General features: G+C 55.5%; 1 protein-coding gene across 1 annotated transcript in view; it reads left to right on the top strand.

The window, feature by feature from the left end:
• Positions 1-894: 894 nt before the first annotated feature.
• The window catches only part of IRS2 (insulin receptor substrate 2), a 31,180-nt gene continuing 20,424 nt past the window's right edge, over positions 895-11,650 (top strand). The window contains exon 1 of the mRNA XM_012506999.2: positions 895-4,998. Coding sequence (XP_012362453.2) covers positions 975-4,998 — 4,024 coding nt within the window. The 5' untranslated portion in view covers positions 895-974. The remainder of the gene's footprint in view (positions 4,999-11,650) is intronic.

Genomic DNA, 11,650 nt, shown 5'->3' with positions numbered 1-11,650 from the left:
CGCCCGGCGCCCCCTCCCCGGCGGAAGCTCAAGCCCAATTAATTGAGTCCGAGGCGGGAGGGAAGGGCCCTGCGCGCCGTGGCCCGCCCCGCCCCTCTTCCGCGCCCCTTTTCCCGCCCTGGGTGGCATCTCCTCCGCCGGCATCCACAACAAGCCGCTGATTAATGAGGCCGGGGCCGCCCCCACCCCGCCCGGCCCGGCCGGGGCCTCCGCGGGAGGGTGAGGGGACGGCGGGAAACGCGGCCCCGGGAGAAAGGGGGGCGGGGCGGGGGCGCGCGGCCCGCCCCCGCGAGCGCCGCGCCGATTGGCCGAGCGGGCCGTCCGTCGGGGGGCGCGGCGCCAATGCGAGACAGCGGGGCGGGGCGGCCGCGCCGTGTGTGCCTGCGTAACGCCGAGTCACATGTTGTTTTGCTCTTCTTAGTTCAGTCACTCGGTGCGCGATGTGTTACTCACTGTGCGGCGGGGACCGCGACGAGCCCGGGTCGCCGTTGGCAGCAGCAGCAGCAGCACCAGCAGCAGCACCAGTCCCGGCGGCGGCGCGGACCCCGAGCGCCCGGGCGCACCCCGGCTCCCCGGAGCGCGACGCGGCGGCAGCAGCCCCGGTGCGGCCGCGCGCTCCTTAGGCTCGGCCCCGCGGCTCGGGGACCCCGACTCCCGGCCCAGCCAGCGCGTCCCCCGGCGCCGCCCGAGAGCCCGAGGAGGCAGCGGCCGCAGACAGCCGGGGCGGGGGGCGGCCACCGCCCGCGCCGGGCATCCTCGGGAGCCCCGGAGCGCGGAGGGCGCGGCGCCGCCGAGCGGTGCTGGCCCCCGCGGGCCTCCCTGGACCTTCCCCACCGCCTGGGCCCGAGGGACGCGTGCTCGGGCGGGCGGCCGGGCGCAAGGGTGGGAGGGAGCCGCCCCCGCCCGCGCCCCCTCCGCCCCTCGCCCCAGCCCCTGGGCGCCGGGCCCGGGCGGCGCGGCCTGAAGCGCCCGCGATGGCGAGCCCGCCGCGGCACGGGCCGCCCGGGCCGGCGAACGGAGACGGCCCCAACCTCAACAACAACAACAACAACAACAACCACAGCGTGCGCAAGTGCGGCTACCTGCGCAAGCAGAAGCACGGCCACAAGCGCTTCTTCGTGCTGCGCGGGCCCGGCGCGGGCGGCGACGAGGCGACGGCGGGCGGGGGGTCGGCGCCGCAGCCGCCGCGGCTCGAGTACTACGAGAGCGAGAAAAAGTGGCGGAGCAAGGCAGGCGCGCCGAAGCGGGTGATCGCGCTCGACTGCTGCCTGAACATCAACAAGCGCGCCGACGCCAAGCACAAGTACCTGATCGCCCTCTACACCAAGGACGAGTACTTCGCCGTGGCCGCCGAGAACGAGCAGGAGCAGGAGGGCTGGTACCGCGCGCTCACCGACCTGGTCAGCGAGGGCCGCGCGGCCGCCGGAGACGCGCCCCCCACCGCCGCGCCCGCCGCGTCCTGCAGCGCCTCCCTGCCCGGCGCCCTGGGCGGCTCTGCCGGCGCCGCCGGGGCCGAGGACAGCTACGGGCTGGTGGCGCCCGCCACAGCCGCCTACCGCGAGGTGTGGCAGGTGAACCTGAAGCCCAAGGGTCTGGGCCAGAGCAAGAACCTGACAGGCGTGTACCGTCTGTGCCTGTCGGCGCGCACCATCGGCTTCGTGAAGCTCAACTGCGAGCAGCCGTCGGTGACGCTGCAGCTCATGAACATCCGCCGCTGCGGCCACTCGGACAGCTTCTTTTTCATCGAGGTGGGCCGCTCAGCCGTCACAGGCCCCGGCGAGCTGTGGATGCAGGCGGACGACTCGGTGGTGGCGCAGAACATCCACGAGACCATCCTGGAGGCCATGAAGGCGCTCAAGGAGCTCTTCGAGTTCCGGCCGCGCAGCAAGAGCCAGTCGTCGGGGTCGTCGGCCACACACCCCATCAGCGTCCCCGGCGCGCGCCGCCACCACCACCTGGTCAACCTGCCCCCTAGCCAGACAGGCCTGGTGCGCCGCTCGCGCACCGACAGCCTGGCCGCCACCCCGCCGGCGGCCAAGTGCAGCTCGTGCCGGGTGCGCACCGCCAGCGAGGGCGACGGCGGCGCGGCGGGGGCGGCGGCCGCGGGCGCCAGGCCGGTGTCGGTGGCTGGGAGCCCCCTGAGCCCCGGGCCGGTGCGCGCGCCCCTGAGCCGCTCGCACACCCTGAGCGGCGGCTGCGGCGGCCGCGGGAGCAAGGTGGCGCTGCTGCCGGCAGGGGGCGCGCTGCAGCACAGCCGCTCCATGTCAATGCCCGTGGCGCACTCGCCGCCCGCCGCCACCAGCCCCGGCTCCCTGTCGTCCAGCAGCGGCCACGGCTCGGGCTCCTACCCGCCGCCGCCCGGCCCGCACCCGCCCCTGCCGCATCCGCTGCACCACGGCCCCGGCCAGCGGCCCTCCAGCGGCAGCGCCTCCGCCTCGGGCTCCCCCAGCGACCCCGGCTTCATGTCCCTGGACGAGTACGGCTCCAGCCCAGGCGACCTGCGCGCCTTCTGCAGTCACCGAAGCAACACGCCCGAGTCCATCGCGGAGACGCCCCCAGCCCGAGACGGCGGCGGCGGCGGTGAGTTCTACGGGTACATGACCATGGACAGGCCCCTGAGCCACTGTGGCCGCCCCTACCGCCGGGTCTCGGGGGACGCGGCCCAGGACCTGGACCGAGGGCTGCGCAAGAGGACCTACTCCCTGACCACACCGGCCCGGCAGCGGCCGGTGCCCCAGCCCTCCTCTGCCTCGCTGGATGAGTACACTCTGATGCGGGCCACCTTCTCGGGCAGCGCGGGCCGCCTCTGCCCGTCCTGCCCCGCGTCCTCTCCCAAGGTGGCCTACCATCCCTACCCAGAGGACTACGGAGACATCGAGATCGGCTCCCACAGGAGCTCCAGCAGCAACCTGGGCGCAGACGACGGCTACATGCCCATGACGCCCGGCGCGGCCCTCGCGGGCAGTGGGAGCGGCAGCTGCAGGAGCGACGACTACATGCCCATGAGCCCCGCCAGCGTGTCCGCCCCCAAGCAGATCTTGCAACCCAGGGCCGCCGCCGCCGCCGCCGTGCCCCCTGCGGGGCCTGCGGGGCCAGCGCCCACCTCTGCGGGGGGCAGGACATTCCCGGCGAGCGGGGGTGGCTACAAGGCCAGCTCGCCCGCCGAGAGCTCCCCCGAGGACAGTGGGTACATGCGCATGTGGTGCGGCTCCAAGCTGTCCATGGAGCATGCAGATGGCAAGCTGCTGCCCAACGGGGACTACCTCAACGTGTCCCCCAGCGACGCGGTCACCACGGGCACCCCGCCCGACTTCTTCTCCGCAGCCCTGCACGCCGGCGGGGAGCCGCTCAGGGGCGTTCCCGGCTGCTGCTACAGCTCCTTGCCTCGCTCCTACAAGGCCCCGTACACCTGTGGCGCGGACAGCGACCAGTACGTGCTCATGAGCTCCCCGGTGGGGCGCATCCTGGAGGAGGAGCGGCTGGAGCCTCAGGCCACGCCAGGGCCCAGCCAGGCGGCCAGCGCCTTCGGGGCCGGCCCCACGCAGCCCCCTCACCCCGTAGTGCCTTCGCCCGTGCGGCCCAGCGGCGGCCTAGGCGGCGGCCGCCCGGAGGGCTTCTTGGGCCAGCGCGGCCGGGCGGTGCGGCCCACGCGCCTGTCCCTGGAGGGGCTGCCCAGCCTGCCCAGCATGCACGAGTACCCACTGCCGCCGGAGCCCAAGAGCCCCGGCGAGTACATCAACATCGACTTCGGCGAGTCCGGGGCCCGTCTGTCGCCGCCCGCGCCTCCCCTGCTGGCGTCGGCGGCCTCGTCCTCCTCGCTCTTGTCCGCCAGCAGCCCGGCCTCGTCGCTGGGCTCAGGCACCCCGGGCACCAGCAGCGACAGCCGGCAGCGCTCTCCGCTCTCCGACTACATGAACCTCGACTTCAGCTCCCCCAAGTCTCCTAAACCGGGCGCCCCAAGCGGCCACCCCGTGGGCTCCTTGGACGGCCTCCTGTCCCCCGAGGCCTCCCCGTATCCGCCGCTGCCCCCGCGTCCGTCCGCGTCCCCGTCGTCGTCCCTGCAGCCGCCGCCACCGCCGCCGCCCCCGGGGGAGCTGTACCGCCTGCCCCCCGCCTCGGCCGCTGCCACTGCCCAGGGCCCGGGCGCCGCCTCATTGTCGTCCTCGGACACCGGGGACAATGGTGACTACACCGAGATGGCTTTTGGTGTGGCCGCCACCCCGCCGCAACCCATCGCGGCTCCCCCGAAGCCAGAAGCTGCCCGCGTGGCCAGCCCGACGTCGGGCGTGAAGAGGCTGAGCCTCATGGAGCAGGTGTCAGGGGTCGAGGCCTTCCTGCAGGCCAGCCAGCCCCCGGACCCCCACCGCGGTGCCAAGGTCATCCGCGCAGACCCGCAGGGGGGCCGCCGCCGCCACAGTTCCGAGACCTTCTCCTCCACCACGACGGTCACCCCCGTGTCCCCGTCCTTCGCCCACAACCCCAAGCGCCACAACTCGGCCTCCGTAGAAAATGTCTCTCTCAGGAAAAGCAGCGAGGGCGGTGTGGGTGTCGGCCCTGGAGGGGGCGACGAGCCGCCCACCTCCCCCCGACAGTTGCAGCCGGCGCTCCCGGCGCCCCCTTTGGCACCGCAGGGCCGGCCGTGGACCCCGGGTCAGCCCGGGGGCTTGATCGGTTGTCCTGGGAGCGGTGGATCGCCAATGCGCAGAGAGACCTCTGCCGGCTTCCAGAATGGTCTCAACTACATCGCCATCGACGTGAGGGAGGAGCCCGGGCTGCCACCCCAGCCGCAGCCGCAGCCGCCGCCGCCGCTTCCTCAGCCGGGAGACAAGAGCTCCTGGGGTCGGACCCGAAGCCTCGGGGGTCTCATCAGCGCTGTGGGCGTCGGCAGCACTGGCGGCGGGTGCGGGGGGCCGGGTCCCGGTGCCCTGCCCCCTGCCAACACCTACGCCAGCATTGACTTCTTGTCCCACCACTTGAAGGAGGCCACCATCGTGAAAGGTGAGGCCCTTTGCCTTGGCGTCTGGCGGGAAGGAGGGGTGGGGCGGTGAGGGAGCTTCTTGGGTTTCACTGCTCTCACTTTTTGGGGACCTTGACCCAGAAGCCAACAGCCTGGCTCTGGCTCCTTGTTTTGTTTTTCTGCGGGCTGCCTTGGTCTCTTCCCTTAGCGAACTTGCCAGGAACATTCGTCTTTGAGTTGAATGTGACGTTTTCCGCGTGGGAGGGAGACAGATTTTTTGAGGCCCCACCCATTCACCCATTCTGTGCGTCCCACAGCCCCCTGTCCCTTAACACAGTGGAAGTTCTCCCAGACCGGCCACACTAGAGGCCGCGGGGCACCCGACTGTCTTCATCTGGGTGCGTGGGTCCGTTCTTCTGGAAGGACCTCGGGTCGGGACCGCTGCCCTCAGCCGCAGCTTTCACCTTTCCCTGTGTTCCTGGAGCTGGGCTCCGCCTGATTCTTGGTGAGCTTGAAGGTTCAGACCTGAAAGTCATTTAAGAAATGAGCATCCATTTTGATGGCTGCTAATAGCGACAGTTAACCATTTCCATTTTACGCATAAACTGTAGGAGCTTTTCCATCAGAGGCATTGTTTTTCTCTGAAGGGGTGAAACGGTAAGGCTGCGCAGAGCCTAATGCGGTGGTGTTCAACTTGAGCACATGTGGGAGTTACCTGGCGGCTTTGCTGAAACATGGATCTCTGGCCTGTGTTAACCCCGCAGTTGCCGATGCTGTAGCTTTGGGGCGCGGCCCAGGCTGTGCATTTCTAGTGAGTCTCCACATAATGCCGATGCTGCTGGCCGGGGGACCACCCTGTGAGGACCCTGCCCCAGGTGAGACTCACCTGGGGAGGACTGAGAAATTACCTATTGGGCCTCACCCCAGACCCATTGAAGTGAAACATGACATGGCTAGGAGGCAGGGACGGGCATTTTTCAGAGTTGTCCAGATGATCTGAATGTGCAGCCAGGATTTACAATCAGTGCTTTGGAGAAAACAAGAGAAAGACAAAAAAACACAGGTCTTTTCAAGAACAATTGGATAGGAGGGTGCCTGGTGTTGTTCTTCCCGTTCTAATCAAATATCCATGAGGAGAGAGAGCTGAGCTGACTTTGCAGCTGGTGGTGCATTCTGGCTGTCTAAACTTTGAATGGTGTTTGGGGTGGGGGAGATGAGAGGGAAAGGTGAATGCTCAATTCGGGAGACTTTATTTAATTCTGTAGCTGTTTTCTTTGTAGGGTTCCTAGCAGGATAGAGGCTTTGTGGGAACAGTGAAACATGTAGTAAAATTTGGATGCTGGATTAGATGTGAGCCTAAGGTGTAAACAGTCTTCAAGGGTCGTAAGATGAGGATCAAGGTGGGCTGGAGATTCACAGCCTTTTGTTCTTAAATAGACCAGTTTAGTGCTATCTAAATCCGGTATCTGTTTTATAGTATACTTAGGACTGTCGGTCCATGGGATTTAAAATTATAGCTGTGGGGTGAACACCCTGTTATTCTAGCGAAATAGAGAAAAGCTATTTCCTTTATTAAAACCGTATACTAGAAGATGAAAAGAGTCACAGAGAATTATCAGGAGTGTGGTGCTTCAGCATCCAATTAAATCATTGGAAGTCGCCAGAATGTATCCCGTGAACAGTGATTCTCAGCTGAAGGTCACTTTGGTTGGAGTTACTTATACACTATTGCTAATGTGTCAGAAAGTTGAAGGATTAGCTGCCTTATAAGACACAGACCATTATAAACATAGCAGCAGCAGCAGCAGCAGCAGCAGTATAATTGAGTGGGGAAAAACACACGTTTATGGTCTGCACAAATGGATATATGCCAGAGTGAACATGAAAGTAAATTACATCTTGCCCAAATCTGATTCTAATCAGAAAACAGCCTAAGAACATAACACCTTTTCCTGCTTTCGGTGGAGCTGGTGGGGCAAACCTGGACTGGGTGGAGCTGGGGCCCCAGCAGTGGGCTCTGCCATAGCAGGGGCCGTAAGCTAGAATTTGTGCCTCCAGGCCTGGAGGGACGCAAGACCTTTCTGATGAAGCTGATACATTCAGAATTGGGGTCCAAATAGGAAATAATGCCCTTTTCAGGCTAGTGAAAATGTTGAACTCTAAGAGATAAGTTTATTTAGAGACTGGATTGAGCTTTTGTTTAAGATTTCCCACCTGCCTAAAATTCCTTTCAGCCCATAGGATTCTCGATTCTGAAGTCCAGACAGAAGCCTGTGTTCTGTAGCTGCTGAACAAAGATGAGAGATCATTGGGGCTGCTGTTTGTCTGAAGTTCGTGTGGGTATCATGATGAACCCTCTTCTAAGAAGTAAAAGGACTCTTTTAAATCAAAATAGACAACTGCGGTCAGTCCACCATGCCAAATGACATTTAAAAAAAAAAAAGAAATATCTGCCCCATTGGGTTTCTAGTAAAGTAAGTTGAACACAGAGAACAGCAGAATAGGAAAGGCTAGTGTCACCTTAGTCCACGTAGCACCAAAGTTGTGGTCCTTTGAGACAGAAAGGAAACATTTAGGAACTTGGGATAAATATCCACTTTATTTAACTCACACATGCACTAGAAATTTGTTTGTGACGCTCATAAATACAGAGTTCACTGTAGATAAGTGTCCTTTGAGGAAATGATTTGTAGAAGGCAGACCTGCAAAGCATTTCTTTGAAGATGAAATAGAGAAAGCACTTCCTGGGCGGCCCCCTGTCCTGCCTGGCTCTTAGAAGTGGCCTGTGTTTCCACCCTGAGCTCCTCCTGTTCTGCATGGGAAGACCTCGTTAGTGATGCTGATGCAGAATAATTGGGGTTACGTGGGTAATGTTTGGTATCTGCATAAGTGATAGCAGAGAGGTAAGGTTCCAGCCATGTCTGGCAGTTGTTTACAGTAGAATTATTGTGAATGGGGGTGGGGTTTCAATGCAAGAGCCAATTAAAAAGTACATCTCAGGTACATCTGTTTTTATGAGTCCAGAGCAAACTCTAAATTATGCATTTTATTTGAGGGCAGGTTAAGGTTACTTATCATGTGTTTTTGGTGTGTGTGCATGTGGAAAACTCTAACCAATTTGTTAGGTTTTGTTGTTGTTTGGGAATTGGAAATACGCTACTGAATTTCCTGTGCTTTAAAACTGATTTTTAAAATTAGCTTTATATATTTTTGTGTTAGGATGGTAGATTGATGAATGCCATAAAATTTGCTGTTTTAGTATTCCTCTTTAGTGATTTTAGGGATTTTATTCTAAAATTGGTATATATATATGTATGTATGTATAAGACAGATTAGATCAGAATTACCACTGAAAGTATCCATATTTAAATTTTGTTGAATAAAAGGACTATCTTTTCTTAAGGGGAAAGAATGATAAGAGATATGTTTACAAAGGGACAAAAAAATCACGATTTATGTTGAAAAGTTTTGCCTTTTGAAGTCGTAAAGCAGAGAATTTTCCTAAATTCAGAAATCCAGTGAGATGATTGACAAACCACACAAGCTTTCTGTTTGCTGTGGCGGATGCTAGTTTGCTTTAGTTGGCTGGCTCTGGCCATAATAAGATAATGGCGTGCACTGCTGCTGCCCTATTCGCAGGAGCAGACAACTAAGGTGCTAATGAAAACACACACGGGCTTTCGTGAATGAAAGTCACATGACTTGTTCTGTTTCCTTTATTGAAAGAGAAACCTTTTCAAAAATAGTACTTCATAGAAGGAAGCATAGTATGTGGAACACTAAACCAGGAATCAGGAAGCCAGGTTTCTAGTTGCTGGTCTTAATGAGTCATTGTGTGTCTATGGGCGAGCCACTTAAGCCTTCCTTCTCACTTTCCCCGTCTGTAAAATGGGGGTAATTATAATCCTCCCCTTTCTGTGTCACAAAGCCGCTGGAAGGTAAATGAGATCATAAACATCCAGAGTATTTTAAGCTCTCCTAAAGGAAGATGCTAATAAATCCAAATGTTGATACTTATTACTTTGAAACCATGAATGTATACAGGAAAGACACTTTTGTAAATGGGTACTCTTAAATTGAAACAAACAGTAACAGCGTAGTCTGAAAATGGAGCGAGCACCTTAACAATTGCTTACCTTTACTGCTTCATTGCTAGTTCCACTCCAGGTTCCCAAGAGCCGCTGTTTTCCCCCTTTATGTAACTTAAGATCTGTTCCTAGATATTTATGAACGGATTGTAACAAAGTAGTGTTCTAAATTACATAGTAAAGTAACAATTAGGGAAAACAGTATGGTAATCCTGAAACTATATTAAGACTGAACTTCTGATTACCTTTTTTGGCTTGTTTTTATATTAAGAAATGTTGACAAGATGAAAATGTATAATTAAAATATACATTTTAAAAATCATCTCTTAATGCCGAATGCATTGAAAGAAAAACAGAACCCTGAGGTTGTTTGACTACTCGTTGTTTTTTTTTTTTTTTTTTTTTTTTTTTTGAGATGGAGTCTCGCTCCGTCACCAGGCTGGAGTGCAGTGGCCCGATCTCGGCTCACTGCAACCTCCGCTTCCCAGGTTCAAGCAATTCTCCTGCCTCAGCCTCTCCAAGTAGCTGGGATTACAGGCGCATGCCACCACGCCCAGCTAATTTTTCTATTTTTAGCAGAGACGGGGTTTCACCATGTTGGTCAGGCTGGTCTCGATCTCGTGACCTCGTGATCCACCTGCCTCGGCCTCCCAAAGTGCTGGGATTACAGGCGTGAGCCACCGCGTCCGGCGACTACTCATTGTTTTTAGTCAGGGGGTTCATTCTTTGGGGTTGATTTAATGAGGGTGGTCATTCCTGCAGTTTTGATGGTAGCACGGTGCTTATCAAACATAGTAGGAAAATGTGTGATTCTTTTGTTTTTCTACCACCCAAAAAGGACTCTTAGTAGAGAATTGATATTTTCTTTAGAAGTATCAGTATTTAAAATGAGGCTCTTTTTTCTGAAGAGAAGAACTTGGAAAAGTTTTAGTAACAGCATGAGTATAATGGATTTTCTGTTAAAATTCCCACTAATGCATTTTCTTTAGAAGCATAGTTCTAAGAGCTAATTTTGGTATCAGATTTGGCAAGTAGAAAGGGTTTTTGTTTGTTTGTTTTGGTTTTTTTTCTAGGGGGAGTAGCACAGAATCAAGTGTTCCCATTTCACCTTATAAACTTAAGGGAAAACGTAACTTTATTCTTTCATCTGCATTGCCAAGTAGAATCAGGAAAACACTGGGTGAAGCAAAGTGCTGTGCTCCCCACCCCCCATCCTGCATTTGGACAGCTGTGATGCAGGTGGATTCTCTGTTTAATTTCTCTAGTACGGATGACAGCAGAATGTATATTTCTATACAAGATGAACAAAACATTTTAATGTTGGTATTTTAATGAACAAATGAAAACAAAATTTTCTGAATGTCCAAAAGTATTGGTTATAAACATATTAACTGTCAGATCATGATTTTTGTGAAAATAATGCTGTCCAAGTTTAGATAGGGACACTCTTTCTATATTTAGTTTGAGTGGGTTCTTCAAGATTGCAGTGGTTATTCTGACTCATTTAAGATAGATTATTGTACACAGAGTTCAGTGCTAGGCTTTTCCAAAGAAAACTAGTAAAGTCATCATTTGGCATGGAGGAGATGATGGGGTTGATGATTGCTACTGATTTCAATTTCTTTCCAGATAGCTACAGAGACTTACATTAACTGGGTGCTAAAATAAAATGCATAGGTGAAGGGTAGTATAGAGAGAGTTGGAGTATATGTTGTATACCAACATTTTGCTCTGTAGGTGCAAAATATGCAAGATGCTTCTGTGTGTTATAGCTTTATTACCTAAGTGAATTCATTACATAAGAATTCCTAAATAGATTGGATAAAACTTATAGGTTACATGTTTAGAAATGACAAAATATTCAATTTGGTGGTTCTGATTAATTTTCTATTAGACTAGAAAAATACTAAGGTTGTATAGAGTCACTTTTATGTGTCCAAAGACACTATAAAACTTGAATGGGTAAAGGTGAAGCCTTGGAGACTTTGTCCAATTTTCTTAATGTCATATATGATATCTATATACACAAACAAGGTTTATAAAATATTCCTTGCTTACTGTGTTTTTACTGAAATTTGGTATATTTGATCAAATATTTTGACACACAATATATTTTTTAAAGATAAGTGATCACATGCATTGCACCCTGTAAATGCTGGGTTTTTTTTTTTTTTTTTTTTTTTTGAGATGGAGTCTTGCTCTATCACTCAGTCTGGAGTGCAGTGGTGTGATCTCGGCTCACTGCAACCTCCACCTCCCGAGTTCAAGCGATTCTCCTGCCTCCGCCTCCTGAGTAGCTGGGACTACAGATGCGTGCCACCATGCCCTGCTAATTTTTTGTATTTTTAGTAGAGACGGGGTTTCACCGTGTTAGCCAGGCTGGTCTCGATCTCCTGACCTCTTGATCTTCCCGCCTCAGCCTCCCAAAGTGCTGGGATTACAGGCATAAGCCACCACGCCCGGCCTAATGCTGGATCTTTTAATATTCATTTTAAAGAGTATCAGGTTTTCCAGAAATAAATATTTGGGGCTGGAGTTTGTGTGCGTGTGTATGTGTGGTTCGATAATACCTCATCTAGTCATGCTCCAGTAGGCTCGAGGTGAT

Source organism: Nomascus leucogenys, chromosome 5 (genome assembly GCF_006542625.1).
Source record: "Nomascus leucogenys isolate Asia chromosome 5, Asia_NLE_v1, whole genome shotgun sequence".
NCBI classification, from domain to species: domain Eukaryota; kingdom Metazoa; phylum Chordata; class Mammalia; order Primates; family Hylobatidae; genus Nomascus; species Nomascus leucogenys.
The sequence above is the reverse complement of the archived record's forward strand: the minus strand, read 5'-3'. Positions and strand labels throughout refer to the sequence as shown.